We start from the raw sequence: 20,063 nt of genomic DNA on the forward strand, positions 1-20,063 counted from the left end.
CTTCGTGTGTGACATAATTTTGGATTATATCCTGGACATTTATCCTGAATTATTCGACTCTAGGTCCTGTTGGTTGATGTTCTCTGGAGAATGTTGATGTTTTTGTCTTATTAGGTAACTAACCTTCAGATATCATAATTTCCTTTTCATCTTATATGGGTAGCGGTTCCAGTGTCAGTTCAGTTTTCCAAAGACCTTTGGGTCTGTCCCATGTGTCTGTTGCTCTGGGGTTAGTCTAGGACTTGGGCAGTGGTTTATACTATAGTTCAATTCTCAAAGCCTTTTCTCTGCTGCTTTGGGTCTGCCCTGTGTATGCATAGCTCAGGGGTGAGTCCAGAGCTTGTGCCAATTCATGTATAGAATTAGGAGATCCCTTTCTTCAGCTCATCCTCTCCAGTGTTTCTCCCATTCTCATTGGCCCTCAGAGTCCCGTTTTCCCAGTCCTCTGGCCAGAAAGGTGAAGTTTCTCTAGGAGTTTTAGCTTCCCACAGCACCAGTGTAACAATTCAAAGTAAGGAAAAGAGATGAAGGGGAAAACAAAACAAAACCAGGAAGCAGCCCTGTGTGGGTTGTTTCTTCAAGTTTGACCCCTCTCCACAGTCCACTTGCTTTTGTTTATGTCTCAGAGGCCTCAGTTGCTTTCTTGTATTTTGTCTAGAGTTTTTAATTCTAATCAGTGAGAGAGAGAGAAGCTATCATGAGCTCGTTCCATCTTGGCCAGCATTTGCAGTTTATTCAGTTTTTTTACTCTTTTGATAATGCTTGAAACTTGGGCAGCAGCACAGGAAGTTTAATCTTCAAACTTCTGCCAGCTTTGCTAAAGTAAAATGTCCTGTTGGATGCAACTTCATTTCATCTGATTCAGGAAAAATGGTGGGGTAGGGTGTAGGGTGGGGATTCTATGTAGAGAGAGAAAGACATGCAGCGATAAAAATAGACGTGGCAAGATGTTAACAATTAGTAAATCTAGGTAAAGGGTATATGGGTGATCATTTACTCTTTCAACTATTTTGTGAATTTAAAAAGTTGATGGGAAACTCTGATCTTAATAAATTCTATGATCTTAATCTTAGACATCCTGATCTGATCCTGAGATCAACCTACTGGTGCTCTTCAGAGTATTTTTAATTGGTCAAATTTGGACATACAGAGGGGGGGCTAAATCATTCTAGCCAAAACCTTTTCTGATTTCAAGGTGGCTTTCTTTATTCCTGAGAGAGTAAACACTTTCTTTTGGCTGTTTGTATATATTTCTTCCCCTATCCCACTTTTCGCCCTTGTTTAACAAATTAAGAAATTTGAATCTGGTGAGTAGTGTTCATCTCACCAAATGTTAATTGTCCATTCTCTTACTTTAGACAATTCCAAGCTCGAGTGTCTCGGCAAACTCTGTTGGCACTTGAGAAAGAAGAGGAGGAGGAAGTTTTTGGAACTTCTGTACCACAACGAAGCACATTGGCTGAACTAAAAAGCAAAGGGAAAAAGACAGCAAGAGCTCCAATCAGCCGTGTAGGAGGTGCTCTCAAGGGTAAGTTTGTTAAATGTTATTATGGGAAGCTCTTAGTCTCAGGTGGTAGGCAAATTACGTAAGGAGAACATGTATAAATATATATGTGGACATTGTCCTTCTGTTCTGAGTACTAGGTAGCAAAAAAGAAAAGTCTAAGGAGAACTGAGATCACAGTGTGCAGTATCACTAAAACATGTCAGCATTTTGTCTCTTAATTAAGAAAAACCCATTCTGAGGCCCTTATAATGCAAAAAAAAAAGAGAGAGAGAGAGAAAAAAAAACCTAAGCTAATATACAGGGAGCATCTAGAGTTTCTTAGTTTTAGTTGTTAGTTGAAAGAATATATGCAATAATATAGCAAGTATTATCAAAGTAAAGCTTACATGTACCAGATCCTCAAAGAATGTTTTAACTTGGTCTTCAGCTTTTGAGGGGTCAGAAATTGGGCTCTCTTTGTATACCTAAAGATGATCGGTAATAGCTTTTTTAAAAATTCACTATTTTTTAGGGAAATTTAGGTTTACAGCAAAATTGAGTGGAAGGTACAAAGATAAATTATTATTATTATTATTATTAACCAAATTTATAGCAGTTAGACATGTAGACCAGATTTTTAAAAGATCTCTTATCCCTTTCCTGATATCAACTTTTAAAACGCAGAATGGGGACTTCCCTGGTGGCACAGTGGTTAAGAATCTGCCTGCCAATGCAGGGGACATGGGTTTTGAATCCTGGTCTGGGAAGATCCCACATGCCACAGAGCAGCTAAGCCCATGCATCACAACTACTGAGCCTGCGCTCTAGAGCCTGTGCGCCACAACCATTGAAGCCCGTGCGCCCTGGAGCCCAGGCTCCCCAACAAGAGAAGCCACTGCAATGAGAAGTCCGTGTGCAGCAACAAAGACCCAACGCTGCCAAAAATAAATAAAAATTAATACTCAGAATGTTCCTTGGAGATCTGAGAATTAGGGTATAAGGAATATAGTCTTAAAGAATATTTCATCCAGATCATGATGAAGCTTGATTCTAATAAGCAGCCCCACTAAAGAGAATACCACTAATAAGTGGGCTAATTTGTTTTGTCTAGATTCAGTGCATTTCAACTGATTTCCATTGAGAGAAAGTTTTAAACTGAAAAATGAAGATTAAGATTAAGTTAGTTTGGTAAAATTAGGCAATGTTAGAATGATGACTGAAGGAAGATGTAGAATTTGTTTTTTGGACATCTATGGATAAAAGATTACAGGTGAGGGAAAAGAGGTAGGGTACAAGTAACATACAGACTGGACTTAAAAATTACTAATTTGATCCATTAAGGTTTTTAAAATTATTATTTTTAAAAATTTCTGATTCTGTGGTAGTAGAAGTAATCTCCTTGATTTGGGAAGGAAGTAGGTATACCTTCTTGAGCATCTAAATTGATAATTAAAGATTTTACATGAAGTTTTAATATTTTTCTCTTAGCTCCAAGGCAGAACAGAGGACTCCAAAATCCAGTTCCTCAACAGATGCAAAGTAATTCTAGAATTACTGTTTTTGATGAAAATGCTGATGAACCTTCTGGAGCGGAGTCATCTAGGCGTACAGGGCAGCCATGGATAGCACCTCCTGTGTCCAGGGCCAAAGAGAATGAGCTGCAAGCTGGCCCTTGGAACACAGGCAGGCCTTTGGAATACAGGGTAAGGACTCTTAGATCCAGTTTATTTGCTGACATAACAAAGACTTCAGAGTTAGAGTAGGGGAGTATTTTTAGCATCTCTTTTAATTCCTCTTGAATAATTCGGCATGGTCTGCATATGTTGTGTCAATGTAAAACCACGGTAATTTTAGTTTTCTTCTTCATCGCCAGCCTCGTGGCAATATAGCTCCTACGACAGCTGTACCCTCTGTGCTTCCCAGTTTTACTCCATATGTGGAAGAGACTGCACAACAGCCAGTTATGTGAGTTTGGTTTCCAGATATTTTGAGGTGGGAATTATGAAGAGTGGGCAGGGGCACCTATCCTAGTTCCCAAAGGCATTTTCTTCTTTGTGGGGATGAAGGTAAACCAAAGTTTTATTTCCTTTGCATCTATATTTTTTTGAGTATGTTAGGGCTAAAAGACTATTTGTTAGTATTACTAAGGAATAAACTCGATAGGTTTATATTTACATTGCTGTAGTCAAAGACAGTCACTGTGATTTAAATGAGGTGTTCTACCTTTGTTATTGACAGTAATGAGAAATTATGGCAGTTTTTCCTCGTAACCTGCTTTTTCTTTCTGGATGTCTTTTTCTTCCCTACCCTTGGCATTTTCTGTTTATAAGAAAAAATATGATAGATGATGATTAAATAATCAGGCAGTCTGAGATTCAGTCTAATATGTAACATTGTGGAGTTCTAATATTAGGTCGTATTTTGCGCCCCATTGCCAGAGTTTCCTCATAACTAAGCTATAACCCTTCGTATATGCTAGATATGATGTTTGTGTGGGATTTTCATAGGGTCTTTTATCAGTTGAGCAAGTTGAGGAAGGCTTTTAAGCATGTAGATGCTTGGGCCATTAAAGGTTCTGATCTAGTGTATCTGAGGTGAAGACCAGGTATCTTTAGTTGTAAAAAGGTACATAAGAAAATAAAAGATATATAAGTGATTCTGATCCATTGTCCGGATTGAGAACATCTGCCCTATCCCGACTGAGGTACTTTATGCTTCATTCTTTTCAAACCTATATTACCACTCTCATTCTTCCCCCTCAGCTGAGAACATTGAATTTCACATCATCAGTTCCCTAAATGCTATATTCCTAACTCTAATTCTTTGGGGTGCTAAACAATGGAAAATGGGCTGTATTGCATAAGTTAACTTCATTTCATACACTGGCTTTGATTTAGATATTTCCACAGACATAGAAAACAAACTTATGGTTACCAAAGGGGAAAGATGAGGGGAGAGATAAGTTAGGAGGTTGGGATTAACATACACATACTACTATATATAAAATAGATAACTAACAAGAACCTACTGTATAGCACAGGGAACTATACTCAATATTTTGTAATAACCTATAAGGGAAAAGAATCTGAAAAAGAATATATATATAAATATATATATATATATATATAACTGAATCACTTTGCTGTACATCTGAAACTAACACACAAATCAACTATACTTCAATAAAAACAATTTTTTAATAAAAATAAAAATATTACCTCCTTTAAAAAAAGGTATGGTATTCAGATTTATTTTTACCTATAAGTAATAAAAGCTATATGATGACCCTAACTTACACATAATTTCCTTCTTCATCATAGTAGTACTCAGAACATAATTGTTGATGGACCATGTAAATTATTTTTAGCCTGTTTTCTCAGTCTTTTTTGTTTTTGTTTGTTTGGAATCGATCACATATAGCCTCACTACTGACATTGTCCCTGTGTTCTGTCAAAACGTAAGAAATAACTCATTTGATCTGTATGGTGAATAATAATTATCTTGCTTCTTTTAGGACACCATGTAAAATTGAACCCAGTATAAACCACATTCTAAGCACAAGAAAGCCTGGAAAGGAAGAAGGAGATCTCCTGCAAAGAGTTCAAAGCCTTCAGCAAGAGTCTGAGGAGAAGAAAGAGAAAATGATGTATTGTAAGGAGAAGATTTATGCAGGAGTGGGGGAGTTCTCCTTTGAGGAGATCCGGGCTGAGGTTTTCCGGAAGAAATTAAAAGAGCAAAGAGAAGGTATGTGTATTGATCTAGTTCAAGTTTGTAAAAATAACTTAGTTGTAGGAAGATTGAGTTGATATGTTAAGTCTGAGGAACATTACCCCATTGTGTGTACCTTTATGTGATGCTTGTATGGTTTCTGTGTTTCTCCATTTAGGCTGAATTTCCATTGTTGCTTTCCATGAAACCCCTGAGGAAAAATATTAAGCAACTAAGTTTGTGTTCAAAAGTAAAGGAACTGCATTACCAATTCATAATTTCCCTGCAATTGGCAGACAGGGTGCTTTTCCTAACATTTCCTAAATATTTCACTTTACTTTTGATACTTCGGCTGAAATTTCTCCCAGGGCTTATTTAGGTTAACATACTCACTCATTTAGATGATAGTTATGTGTACTGTTTATTAAAGACATTATGTTCTTTCTAAGTTAAGGGAAGCTTCACTATAAATTGAAAAACTGGGAATTTGGGGGAAGTGGGAAGTGGTTCTGATTCTGAAGCCTAGAAGTACTTGGGGGCAAGAGGTGTGCAGAATAGGCTGAAAGTAGGGAAGTGTAGCATTTGGAGCTTAAGGCATTAGAAGATGCGCGAGAGTACAGAAAAGGAGGTAGGGGAGAGTCCAGAAATAAATTTCATTCATTTAGACATTTTGACTAGGATCTATACCAAGAAAAGAATTTTTTTTTTTTTTTTTTTTAAACACAGGCATCCAGAGTAACCTACTATTGCAGCTCAGCTCACTTAAGGAGATGTGGCATTTATAAGGCTAGCTGGGAAACTTAACCATCACTTATAATTTGTTTGAGAAAAAAATATTTCAGAGTTCCAGGCCAGGTGACAAGTTAGAAGCAAACGTCTGTAAAGCAGACTGTACGTTTGGAATTGCCCTATTTGTTACATCAACTGGTGCCTTCCAAGGTTGACAGAAGTGCTCTGGGCTCAAATAATACATTGAAAAATGGAATCTACGTGTCTAGGTAGGAGACAGGGAATGGTTAAAAAGCAAGGAGCTGGATGTGTAAAGCTTTTCAAAGTAGGAACCACCACAACAAAGAAGTATGCTAGCAGAGTAGCCAAATATGATCTGGGAAAGGAACTAGGTACTTAGATTAAAACTACTGTTTCCTAAAGGGAAGGCTCTAGCTATACCAAGTATATAAAAGTAAAATAGTACATTATTCTCAACTAGTCAAAGAAGGACCTGAGCTACAGTTAGTTGGGATTTGAGTAGTTAAAAAGAAGTATTGACCTTTGAGGATATTTTAATACTCGTTTCCTAAACTTGTCTCTGAATCTAGTTTGTACTCTTATAAATCCTTATGCCTATAAGAAAGAGGTTTCTTCTTATATTGAAAACTAGCTTCAAAGATTGTTGCAGACTTTCACTCTCAGGTAGGGATATGAGAAATGAGGAAGCCACAGGTCGGGCCTAAAGACAAGGCTGTTATCCTTTCTTCCCATTGCTACTTCCAAACCATATTCCCCCTCCTTCAAAAAGCTTCTTTCGGATTCATGTCTTCCAATTTTTTTTTCCTACCTCTTGAGCCTCCTTAGTGTTCTCACCTCAGACTTAGTCACTCCCTATCACTCATTAACTGACTAAGCACCTGGCTCATATCTTACTTTCTACTCCCTACATCATCCACTATATTGTATTCACCTGGAAGAACCTCAACCCTGGTTAAATCCAGCTCTCTGCTCACACTCTGTACCTGCATCCAAGTATTGATAGTTTAAATGTAGCTGGAGAAAAACGCAGCTGTGTGTATTGGTCTCATTTTAAATTCTTTTTTTTTATTGGGGTATAGTCGTTATACAATGTTGTATTGGTTTCTACTGTACAGCGAAGTGGAGTTCCCTGTGCTATACGGCAGGTTCTCATTAGTTATCTATTTTATACATATTAGTGTATATATGTCAATCCCAATCTCCCAGTTCATCCCACCCCACACTTTCCGCCCTTGGTAGCCATACGTTTGTTCTCTGCATCTGTGTCTCTATTTCTGCCTTGCAAACCAGTTCATCTGTACCATTTTCCCAGATTCCACATATATGTGTTAATATACGATATTTGTTTTTCTCTTTCTGACTTACTTCATTCTGTATGACAGTATCTAGTTCCATCCACATCTCTACAAATGACCCAATTTCGTTCCTTTTTATGGCTGAGTAATATTCCATTGTATATATATACCACATCTTTTTTTTAATATATAAATTTATTTATTTTTGGCTGCATTGGGTCTTCGTTGCTGTGCATGGGCTTTCTCTAGTTGAGGCGAGCAGGGGCTACTCTTCGTTGTGGTGCGCAGGCTTCTCATTGCGGTGGCTTCTCTTGTTGCAGAGTACAGGCTGTAGGCACATGGGCTTCAATAGTTGTGACATGCAGGCTCAGTAGTTGTGGCTTGCAGGCTCTAGAGCACAGGCTCAGTAGCTGTGGCGCACGGGCTTAGCTGCTCCACGGCATGTGCGATCTTCCCGGACCAGGGCTTAAACCTGTGTCCCCTGCATTGGCAGGTGGATTCTTAACCACAGTGCCACCAGGGAAGCCTATACCACATCTTCTTTATCCATTCATCTGTTGATGGACATTTAGGTTGCTTCCATCACCTGGCTATTGTAAATAGTGCTGCAATGAACATTGGGGTGCATGTGTCTTTTTGAATTATGGATTTCTCTGGGTATATGCCCAGTAGTGGGATTGCTGGGTCATATGGTAGTTCTATTTTTAGTTTTTTAAGGAACCTCCATACTGTTCTCCATAGTGGCTGTATCAATTTACATTCCCACCACAGTGCAGGAGGGTTCCCTTTTCTCCACACCCTCTCCAGCATTTGTTGTTTGTAGACTTTCTGATGATGCCCATTTTGACTGGTGTGAGGTGATACCTCATTGTAGTTTTGATTTGCATTTCTCTAATAATTAGTGAAGTTGAGCATCTTTTCATGTGCCTCTTCTGTTATGTCTTCTTTGGAGACATGTCTATTTAGGTCTTCTGCCCATTTTTTGATTGGGTTGTTTGTTTTTTTGATATTGAGCTGCATGAGCTGTTTGTATATTTTGGAGATTCATCCTTTGTCCATTGCTTTGTTTGCAAATATTTTCTCCCATTCTGAGGGCTGTCTTTTCGTCTTGCTTATGATTTCCTTTGCTGTGCAAAAGCTTTTACGTTTCCTTAGGTCCCATTTGTTTATTTTTGTTTTTATTTCCATTTCTCTAGGAAGTGGGTCAAAAAGGATCTTGCTGTGATTTATGTCAAAGAGTGTTCTTCCTATGTTTTCCTCTAAGAGTTTTATACGGTCCAGTCTTACATTTAGGTCTTTAATCCATTTTGAGTTTATTTTTGTGTATGGTGTTAGGGAGTGTTCTAATTTCAATCTTTTACATGTAGCTGTCCAGTCATTTTAAATTCTTGACCACAAATCTCAAATGAGCATTTACCAGTGCCTAACAATCATTCTAGTTTCCTGGTAGGTGAATTTCTTCTTTCTGCTAAACAACTAATTTAATTTTCCTTCATATTTTCAAATCTGCATCCCTCTCCCTCCTCACCTATAATCTTGTTTCTAATTTCATTGAGAAAATAGAAGGAATGTAATGGTAACTCCATTTTCTTCCACCAAATTTGCCATATCTGCAATCTGTACCTATACACTCATTCTTTCTGTTAAACCTAACGTTTCTGGGGCTTCCCTGGTGGTGCAGTGGTTAAAAATCCACCTGCCAATACAGGGGACACGGGTTCGAGCCCCGGTCTGGGAAGATCCCACATGCCGAGGAGCAGCTGAGCCCATGTGCCACAACTACTGAGCCTGTGCTCTAGAGCCCATGCTTTGCAACAAGAGAAGCCACCTCAATGAGAAGTCTGTGCACCACAACGAAGAGTAGCCCCACTCACAACTAGAGAAAGCCCGTGGGCAGCAATGAAGACCCAACATGGCCAGTAAATAAATAAATAAAAATTTTTAAAAAATTAATGTTTCTCTGTTCCTATCAAAGGAGTGGCCCTTTTTCCTTCCCCTTCCAGCATTTTCCCTTTTTACTAAACCATTCTCACTAATTTATACATATATACTCTAATGTCTCCATTCTTTAAAAAAAAAAAAAAAAAGTCCATTATCCTCATATTCTTCTCTAGCTACTACCCCATTTTTATACTCTCTTTCACAGCAAAATTTGGGGAGAATTGTAATCTTCTTTTGCTGCCTATTATTTCCTCAAGCATCTCTTCTATTCCAGTGATCACAGTGACCAGAAACCTCCTTTTTGCCAAATCTTATGGCTCTTTCTCAGTCCTGATCTTTATTGACCTCTTGGCTTCATTTGGCACAGTTGATGAAATACTACTTTATGAAATGCTTCTCTTGGCTTCTTCCTTGATGTGTATTCCCATTCAGTTTCCTTTACTGCTGTTCTTCTCATTCAGGACCTCTTCCTGAGGCCCAGGGGAGAGTTCTGAAGTATCCCAATTATCTTTTCTTTCAACAACTATCTTTAGGTAATAGATTAAATACTGTTTTCAAGTCATGGACTCTCAAATTCATATCCCCATCCCTGACATTTTACCTAAACCGCAGACTCACATTTAGTTGCCTGCATCTATTGGCTATCCTAATAGACATTTTAAACTCAACCTAACCAAAAACAGTTACTGGGAGTTCCCTGGTGGTCCAGTGACTAACACTGTTTACTCCCAATGCAGGGGGCCCTGGTTTGATCTCTGGTCAGGGAACTAGATCCCATGTGCTGCAACTAAGAGTTTGCATGCCGCAACTAAATATCCTACATGCCTCAACTAAAAGATCCTGCATGCCGCAGGGAAGATCCTGCATGCTGCAACTAAGACCTGGTGCAGCCAAATAAATATTTTAAAGAAAAACAAAGTTAGTGATTTCTGTCACAAACCACACCCCAATATGCAAATGTACCACAGGCTTCCCTATCTCAATAAAAGGCATCCCCATACACGCAGTTGGTTCAAGCCAAAAAAAGTCCAGAAGTCATCTCTGATCCCTCTTTCCTTACCATTCCCCCACATCTAATGAATAAGCCTATCAACTTTATCACCAAAAAATTTCATAAATCTTTCATTTATCACCACTCCTATTATTATCGCAATCGAAACCACAGTCTTTTAGCTGGACTACTGCAATTAGACTTTCTACCCTCATTCTGGCCTTAACACAGTCCATTTTATTCACAGCAAATTATCTTTTTTAAAAAGTCAGATCCTGGGCTTCCCTGGTGGCGCAGTGGTTGAGAGTCCGCCTGCTGTTGCAGGGGACATGGGTTCATGCCCCGGTCTGGGAAGATCCCACATGCTGCGGAGTGGCTGGGCCCGTGAGCCATGGCCACTGAACCTGCGCGTCCAGAGCCTGTGCTCCACAACGGGAGAGGCCACAACATTGAGAGGCCCGTGTACCGCAAAAAATATATATAAAAATAAAAAAATAATAGAGACCTAGACCTCAAGTTGAGGGCTTTGCTCCATTTGTATCATTCTCATCTGTAATATTAACATACGTTGAGGACATGAGCCCCAAAGACAGTTTTTGACAGGATAAATTGCTATGAGGCGTAATGCCTCAGCCAACTTCACTGTTTCTAGCTGAGCTACTGACCAGTGCAGAGAAGAGAGCAGAAATGCAGAAGCAGATTGAAGAGATGGAGAAGAAGCTAAAAGAAATCCAAACTACTCAGCAAGAAAGAGCAAGTGATCAGGTCATTCTCTTTTTCAATACGTACAACTAATGCTTATTGAAACAAATTTAAACAATATAAAAATATAGAAAGTAAAAAGTCCTGTCAGACCCACTCAGTTTCTGATAGTTTCTTCACTATTAGTATCAGTAAAGTTGAGCAGGAAAGTAATTTAACAGGTGACTTCAAATGGAATTTGCGGCATATAAATGATGCAATTTATTGACTATTGACTTCTTAGTTATACTCTAAATCACTATTCTGTTACTTCTGACTTTAGATTTTTATTCTAGTTATGTTCCATTAAAATGAGATTAGCTAAAGAAATTTAGTGTGTATTTATTTCCTTGCCACTACTCAGTTGAGTACAACAGTACCAGTTTATACTGGGAACATAAATTATTGGGAAGAACTTTTGTGGTACAGGCATTTTATATGGTTAATATATGTCTAGGGGAAGAGTATAGTAAAGTTAATTTTGGCACTAAAACTTGAGAATAGGTAGCATTTTCTACATAGGAGAGACACATTGATTTTGTTTATTTAATGCAAATAGCAAGAAGAGAAGATGTCTACAGAGGAGACAGCTGAACTGCGAATTGTTTCAGAGTCTCAGGAAATACCAGGAATGGCTCTATGCAATTCTGCTTGCCCAGTAAACTCTTGTGCCAGGTAGGACCGCATTGGTGGGAGGGATGGTGCTTATAGGAGGGCATCTAGAACCAACCTTTGACTCTCTAGTGACTTGAAGTCTCCTTAACTTTTATAGTATTGAGACACGATTTTTACAAGTCTTTGTCACAACATAAGCTTTGATGCTGATGAGGGAGGTCTGGGTGCTGGCTTTTTTCCATTAAAAAATATACATGTTTCTTATAAAAACAATAAAATAATTTTTTAAATGATAATACCACCCATTTCTACTACCAAGAGATGACTAGTATTAACATAGGTATATTTCTTCTTATTTGTTGTTTTGGTTTTGTTTTATAAAAATGAAAGCTTACCATTTTGTAATCTGCTTATACTGTTAATGTAACTTAATGTAACTTAACATCTGTTATCAAATATAATTCTATGACAATTTTAATGACTGAAGGTTCTATCTTAAAGAATTTGGTTTAATGGTACTAGAATATTTTCTTTATCTTAGAGTGAAGAAGATTATATTTAATAAAAAGACCTTGGACTTTTAAGAATTAAATAATTCTTCCTGTGGGTACTAAGCACATGTTTTAAAACAAATTTCTTCACAGGGAAACTTCACTTGCAGAAAACATTTGGCAAGAACAGCCTCATTCTAAAAGTGAGTTTTATTTGACAATCTCATGAAGAACTTACTGATACAAATGCATTATGTAATAAGTGTAAATACTTCTCTTGATTGTGGTAAAAGGATTTGAAAGAAAGCAGAGAGAGGGACAAAGGTACTGTTATCTTTGAATCATGGAATTCAGTTATAAGCATATGATTCAAGATATGTTAAGACATTTGAAAGAATATTTTTATAAAATAACTCATTGCTTTAAAATATTTGGTTTAAATGTAATTTAAATTTATACTAACTACAAAATAATCTTCCACTTTAGTTAATGTACTCTAGCTAAGCATATCAGTAGTACCCAGCAGCCAAGAGTGGAAAGTGGTTTTTTGGAAGAATGAGGGGAGAAAGTTTAAAACTAAAGCTATTTTATATTCAAATTTGTTGTCTTTTCAGAAACATGTTAAAAGTGGTAGAAACATGAATATCCATCTATAAGTAGTTTAAAAAATTCAGTAGAATCTGATTAAACCTCTAATTCTAACCATTAACTTATAGGAAATGCAAAGCATAGAAGAACATGTGAAACAGAATATAACTGGCAAAAAATCCAGCATTATGGGGCAAACAACCCAGTTTCTAAAATAAAAAATTAATAGCAAAAACAAAAACCCTATAAAATAAAAGCAATTTAAGAGGCATTTCAACTAGTCACAGTGTATGAATCTACTTTGCATTCCTAATTCAAACTTTCTAAAAAGTTTTGGTAAAATGTGAAACCTCTGACTGGATATTTGAATACAGAAATTGTTAATTCTATAGGTATGATCATGTTTTGAGATTATGCTTTTTAAAAAGAGCCTATCTCTTTAAGAAATATGTGCTAAAATGTTTACATATGCAATGATACGGTGTTTTGTATTTGCTTCAAAATAATCCAGAATTGGGTTAGGTTTGGGGGAGTAGTAGTGGGAAATAAAGATGAAACAAGATCATCCATGTTTAGGTAATTGTTATTAAATGATGTCTACTTTTATATATTTGAAATTATTTATTATAAAAGATAAACAATTGTCTTTCTGCTTTCAAACAGCAAAAATGTTAATTGACCTAGTTGTCTTGAAGAGTAGGGCATTTACTCTTAAGAGTGTAAATTTAGTCTCTCTTTCTATAGGTTCCAGTGTACCTTTCTCCATTTTTGATGAATTTCTTCTTTCAGAAAAAAAGACTATCAGGTTTGAGGGGGGTTTTGGTTTTGTTTTGTTTTGACAATTAAAAGTTTTCTATTATTATAAATGAGGATGAAATAGGAGGTTACTGTTATCTATGTTAAGAGAAAAATTGCTAAATGAAATATGTCTTTTTCCAGTCCTTCTGCAGATCCCCCACGGGTTTTAGCCCAACGAAGACCCCTTGCAATTCTCAAAACTTCAGAAAGCATCACCTCAAATGAGGATGTGTCTCCAGATGTTTGCGTAAGGAGCAAATATCCCTAAGTTTATATAAATGGACTAGTGGATAGTTTCATTCAATTCTCACAAAACTTTAGGGTTAAAATGAAAATTACTGGCTTGAAATAAGCATATGAAAAGACGCTCAAAACCACCTGTTATCAGAGAATGAAAATCAAAACTGCAGTGAAATATTGCACACATGCTCTAGGATGGCTATAATCAAAAAAACAAAATAACAAGTGTTGGTGAGGATGGGAAGTAACTAGAACCCTCATACTTTGCTGGTGAGAATGTGAAATGATGCATCCTCTTTGGAAAACAGTTTGGCAGTTCTTCAAAATGTTGAACATAGAGTTACCGTATGATCCAGCAATTCCCTCCTAGGTATATATCCAAAAGAATTTAAAACATATCTTCACACAAAAAACTACATGAATGTTCATAGCAGCATTTTTCATAATAGCCAAAAACAAAACAACCCAGTGTTCATCAACTGATGCATGGATAAACAAAATGTTGTGTATCCATACAATGGAATATTATTCAGCCGTAAGAAGGAATGAAGTACTGATATATCTTACAACATGAATGAACCTTGAAAACACTGCTAAAATGAAGCCACACACAGAAGAACACATATTGTATGATTCCATTTATGTGAAATGTCCAGAATAGGCAAATCCATAAAGACAGAAAGTAGATTAGGGATTTCCAGGGGATTAGGGAGAGAGTGGGTTGGAAAGTGACTACAAATGGATATGGTGTTTCTTTTTAAGGTGATGAAGATGTTCTGGAGTTAGATAGTGGTGATGGTTGCAAAGCCCTATGAATATACTAAAAACCACTGAAATGCACACTTTTAAAGGGTGAAGTTTTTTGTTTTGTTTTGTTTTTGTTTGTTTGTTTGTTTTGCGGTATGCGGGCCTCTCACTGTTGCGGCCTCTCCAATTGTGGAGCACAGGCTACGGACGCACAGGCCCAGCAGCCATGGCTCATGGGCCCAGCCGCTCCGCGGCACATGGGATCTTCCCGGACCGGGGCACAAACCCATGTCCCCTGCATCGGCAGGCGGACTCTCAACCACTGCGCCACAGGGAAGCCCAAGGGGTGAAGTTTTTGATATGTTAATTATATCTCAATTTTTTTAAGTGGGGAAAGATCACTGCCTTGAAAGCCAAAGATCTTATAAAATGTTTATGAAACTTTGGCAATGAAAGAGTTATGTGAACCAAGCTTTTTTTTTTTTTTTTTTTGTGGTAATGTTTTATTTTAACCACTGTGGACTACTGACATGATAATACTTAGGATAGAAAAAGACGCTGTGTAGACATTCAAGACAAAGTAAATAAACTTTATCAGTGACATTTCATTGAAGTCTTAAACCAGAATCTGGAAACTTGTCTTGAGATGGAAGGGAACTGAGTATGTTTAATCTGAAGACTTTTAAGGGGAGACATGATCACTAGCTACAGTGATTTAAAACAGTGTATTCTCCACATCCTAGGGAATGACTCAAACATGTTTTTGTTTACTTATTTATTGAGGTATATTTTATATTCATAAACTGCACAAATATTAATTTTTATATATGTGAATATCCATGCGGTCTTCACCCATGTCAAGATACAGAAAATTTCCAGCAACCCAGAGGAACCTTGGGAGCCATTTATGACTAAAGGTGCTCAGGCCCCATTCCAACTATACTGAATTGGAATTTCCAGGGATAAAACCCAAGCATGTATTTTTATTTGTTTTAAATAGTTTCCCAAGTAATTCTAATATAGGTAATCCACTGACTGCTATGAAAAGATAATGATGTGGAAGAGTAAGTTTTACATACTGTGTTCTGGAGAATACCACCAGAGAATAGATGGATAGGCTAGATTTGGAGGTAGTGGTTCTAGGTTCAGCTGTTCAAGGATGGACTAAGTTATTAAATGGGTAAATCTCAATCTAGTTTTTTTGTCTTAAACCTTTTACTTGAATTTTGTTAATAGGTACCTACCAGGATTCTTTCCCCTACAAAAAAAAAAAAATTTAAGTGTCTAAACTAATAGGGCCATAAGTAGAATTTGCATAAAATGTATTCTTGGACTGCAGATATCTATTTTACTCTAATCTTACAATTTTTTAGTTTCACTTATTGTTTCTTCTAGATGTATCTCACCTCTACTAAATAATGTTGAGTCAGAAATTCAGAGTATATATCATATTGGTAATGATCTAGAAAATTAATATCTAGTATCTATAAGGGTTAAATGAAATAGGCATTTTTGTGTACTTCAGGTAAATGTATAAAGTGGTACAGTCCCTCTGAGGGCAGTTAGGCGGTATGTATAAAGACTCTTAGTGTTCAATTACCTTTTTGACCTGATAGTTCTACTTTTATGAATTATTCCTAAGAAAGTTAACATATTCTTAAAGATTTAAATCTACAAGAATATTTAAAATAGTTTTATGACAGTGAAAAACAGGGGATAACCTAAAACATTTGGTCAACTTCTGATAAACCCACAATGTTACCATCATGTTTCTAAAGAATTTTTAATATCACAGAAAATATACTAAAAAATATAATGAGAAGGAATAATATAGACTAGCATAGATGCTATAATTTCACTTGTTTTAAAACCTCTTTTTATTTTTATTTTTTTATTTTTTATTTTTTTTAAGCCTCTTTTTTAAATGCATAGAATATGCTTGTGCATGTATCCTACCAGATGCATATGGTCACAGCAGTTGCCTCTGGGGAGTAGTAACTGGAGTGGAGATGTCAGGGGGAATCAAGTGTGGAAAGGAGACTTTTTCACTATATATCCTTTTAAACTAGTTGACTTTTTAAAACTATATACCTGTATTACTTTTAAAGACAAAGGCGTATTTTAAATGTTTTCCATTATTTTATACTTTTTTTCCCATATTTTCTACCATGCTCATGAATTACCTTTAAGAAATAAAATAGAAATTAAACATTTGTCAAAGAAAAAGACTTAAAAGCAAGGAGGATAGCAGATTATTTGAACATATTTAGGCCAAAGCCAGAAGAAAAATAGCATTAGTCCTCTAGTTCCTAGGTGAAATTGGTTGGGAAAAAAACATTGTCCAGTATTTTTCCTTTGTATGGAGAATCCTCGCAGTATATTTTTTGATGAAATATAATTTGCTGTTTTCATAATACAAAACCTTTTTCCTCAAATGTAATGATGTGCTTTTTAAATTTGTCTTTCTCTAGAGATTCTGATATGATACTTTTGCACCCTGTGTTAAAAATCACTTATCTAATATGTATCTCTTTCACTAAAAAAGATAGGCCATTCATATGCTCACTGAAATGTTTGAGCCAAGTTTTTTGTGGTTTTTCAGGATGAATTTACAGGAATTGAGCCCTTGAGTGAGGATGCTATTATCACAGGTTTCAGGAATGTAACTATTGGTCCTAACCCAGAAGACACTTGTGACTTCGCTAGAGCAGCTCGTTTTGCATCCACTCCTTTTCATGAGATAATATCCTTGAAGGATCTCCCTTCTGATCCTGAGAGACTGTTGCAGGAAGAGGACCTAGATGTGAAGACTTCTGAGGACCAGCAAACTGCTTCTGGCACTATCTACAATCCAACTCTCAGCATCAAGAAGCTGAGGTGACTGGTGATTATAGGTTGTACAAATCAGGTTGTTTGAGGGCTTCCTTATTCTGTGTGTGCTTGTCAGTTATAGCAATCAATTATGAAGCTTTTACTACCTGCTGGGTACTGTGCTAAGTGCTTTACCTGACAGCTGGGCTCCTCCAGATAAAGTGTTAATGGGATTTAGTAACTGATTTGATTCTAAGGGTTAAAAGTAAATTTTGCTGGTTATGGTATCTTTGAGAAAACTCAGCAAAGTGTACCTGATTGATAGAGACGAGGCATTTATTTTTCCTTTAATATTGAGCTTAAAATAATGGTAGAGTAGGTTGATGCTAATTTCAAATAGGCAATTAGAGACATGTTTTTGTTTTTTTTTAACATCTTTGTTGGAGTATAATTGCTTTACAGTGTTGTGTTAGTTTCTGCTGTACAACAAAGTGACTCAACTACATGCACACATATATCCCCATATCCCCTCCCTCCTGCATCTCCGTCCCACCCTCCCCATCCCACCGCTCCAGGTGGTCGCAGAACACTGAGCTGATCGCCCTGTGCCATGAAGCTACTTCCCACTAGCTATCTATTTTACATTAGGTAGTGTATACGTGTCAGTGCTAATCTCGCACTTCATCCCAGCCCACCCTTCCCCCTCTCCATGTCCCCAAGTCCACTCTCCACATCTGTGACTTTGTTCCTGTCCTGCCCCTAGGTTCATCAGAACCTTTTTTTTTTTCTAGATTCCATATATATATGTTAGTGTACAGTATCTATTTTTCTCTTTCTGACTTGCAGCACTCTGTATGACAGACTCTAGGTCCATCCACCTCACTACAAATAACTCAATTTCATTTCTTTTTATGACTGAGTAATATTCCATTGTATATATGTGCCACATCTTCTTTATCCATTCATCTGTCAGTGGACACTTAGGTTGCTTCCATGTCCTGGCTATTGTAAATAGTGCTACATTGAACATTGTGGTACATGACTCTTTTTGAATTATGGTTTTCTCAGGGTATATGCCCAATAGTGAGATTGCTGGGTCATATGGTAGTTCTGTTTTTAGTTTTTTAAGGAACCTCCATACTGTTCTCCATAGTGGCTGTATCAATTTACATTCCCACCCACAGTGCAAGAGGGTTCCCATTTCTCCACACCCTCTCCAGCATTTACTGTTTGTAGATTTTTTGATGATAGCCATTCGGACCAGTGTGAGGTGATACTTCATTGTAGTTTTGGTTTGCATTTCTCTAATGACTAGTGATGTTGAGCATGTTTTCATGTGTTTGTGGGCATTCTGTATATCTTCTTTGGAGAAATGTCTATTTAGGTCTTCTGTGCATTTTTGAATTGGGTTGTTTCTTTTTTTGATATTAAGCTGCATGTGCTGCTTGTATGTTTTGGAGATTAATCCTTTGTCAGTTGCTTTGTTTGCAAATATTTTCTCCCATTCTGAGGGTTGTCTTTTCGTCTTGTTTATGGTTTCCTTTGCTGTGCAAAAGCTTTGAAGTTTCATTAGGTCCCACTTGTTTATTTTTGTTCTTATTTCCATTTCTCTAGGAGGTGGGTCAAAAAGGATCTTGCTGTGATGTATGTCATAGAGTGTTCTGCCTATGTTTTCCTCTATGAGTTTTATAGTGCCTGGCCTTACATTTAGGTCTTTAATCCATTTTGAGTTTATTTTTGTGTATGGTGTTAGGAAGTGTTCTAATTTCATTCTTTTACATGTAGCTGTCCAGTTTTCCCAGCACCACTTATTGAAGAGGCTGTCTTTTCTCCAATGTACATTCCTGCCTCCTTTATCAAAGATAAGGTGACCAGGGCTTCCCTGGTGGCGCAGTGGTTGAGAGTCCGCCTGCCAATGCAGGGGACATGGGTTCATGCCCCAGTCCGGGAAGATCCCAAATGCCACGGAGCAGCTGGGCCCGTGAGCCTGCGCATCCAGAGCCTGTGCTCCGCAAGGGGAGAGGTCACAACAGTGAGAGGCCCATGTACCGCAAAAAAAAAAAAAAAAAAAAAAAGATAAGATGACCATATGTGCGTGGGTTTATCTCTGGGCTTTCTATCCTGTTCCATTGATCTATATTTCTGTTTTTGTGCCAGTACCATACTGTCTTGATCACTGTAGATTTGTAGTATAGTCTGAAGTCAGCGAGCCTGATTCCTCCAGCTCTGTTTTTCTTTTGCAAGATTGTTTTGGCTATTTGGATTCCTGTTACTTCTTTTTCTTCTCTGATTGCTGTGGCTAAAACTTCCAAAACTATGTTTTCTGTTTTTTTTTTTATTAGTTTCTGCTTTATAACAAAGTGAATCAGTCATACATATACATCTGTTCCCACATCCCTTCCCTCATGCATCTCCCTCCCTCCCACCCTCCCCATCCCACCCCTCCAGGCGGTCACAAAGCACCGAGCTGATCTCCCTGTGCTCTGCGGCTGCTTCCCACTATCTATCTACCTTACGTTTCGTAGTGTATATATGTCCATGCCTCTCTTTTGCTTTGTCACAGCTTACCCTTCCCCCTCCCCATATCCTCAAGTCCATTCTCAAGTAGGTCTGTGTCTTTATTCCCGTTTTACCCCTAGGTTCTTCATGACATTTTTTTTTAATTCCATATATATGTGTTAGCATACGGTATTTGTCTTTCTCTTTCTGACTTACTTCACTCTGTATGACAGACTCTAGGTCTATCCACCTCATTACAAATAGCTCAATTTCATTTCTTTTTATGGCTGAGTAATATTCCATTGTATATATGTGCCACATCTTCTTTATCCATTCATCCGATGATGGACACTTAGGATGTT

At 37.3% G+C, this 20,063-nt stretch overlaps 1 protein-coding gene across 1 annotated transcript in view; it reads left to right on the forward strand.

Annotated features, from left to right (window-relative positions):
• Positions 1-20,063, forward strand: part of BUB1B (BUB1 mitotic checkpoint serine/threonine kinase B) — a 66,258-nt gene that overhangs the window by 27,085 nt on the left and 19,110 nt on the right. Inside the window, exons 6-15 of the mRNA XM_060096587.1 lie at positions 1,359-1,528; positions 2,975-3,189; positions 3,360-3,451; positions 5,001-5,230; positions 10,824-10,936; positions 11,472-11,587; positions 12,172-12,221; positions 13,351-13,411; positions 13,546-13,651; positions 16,994-17,268. Of these exons, the coding sequence (XP_059952570.1) occupies positions 1,359-1,528; positions 2,975-3,189; positions 3,360-3,451; positions 5,001-5,230; positions 10,824-10,936; positions 11,472-11,587; positions 12,172-12,221; positions 13,351-13,411; positions 13,546-13,651; positions 16,994-17,268 (1,428 nt within the window). The remainder of the gene's footprint in view (positions 1-1,358; positions 1,529-2,974; positions 3,190-3,359; positions 3,452-5,000; positions 5,231-10,823; positions 10,937-11,471; positions 11,588-12,171; positions 12,222-13,350; positions 13,412-13,545; positions 13,652-16,993; positions 17,269-20,063) is intronic.

This window comes from Mesoplodon densirostris, chromosome 4 (genome assembly GCF_025265405.1).
Source record: "Mesoplodon densirostris isolate mMesDen1 chromosome 4, mMesDen1 primary haplotype, whole genome shotgun sequence".
NCBI classification, from domain to species: domain Eukaryota; kingdom Metazoa; phylum Chordata; class Mammalia; order Artiodactyla; family Ziphiidae; genus Mesoplodon; species Mesoplodon densirostris.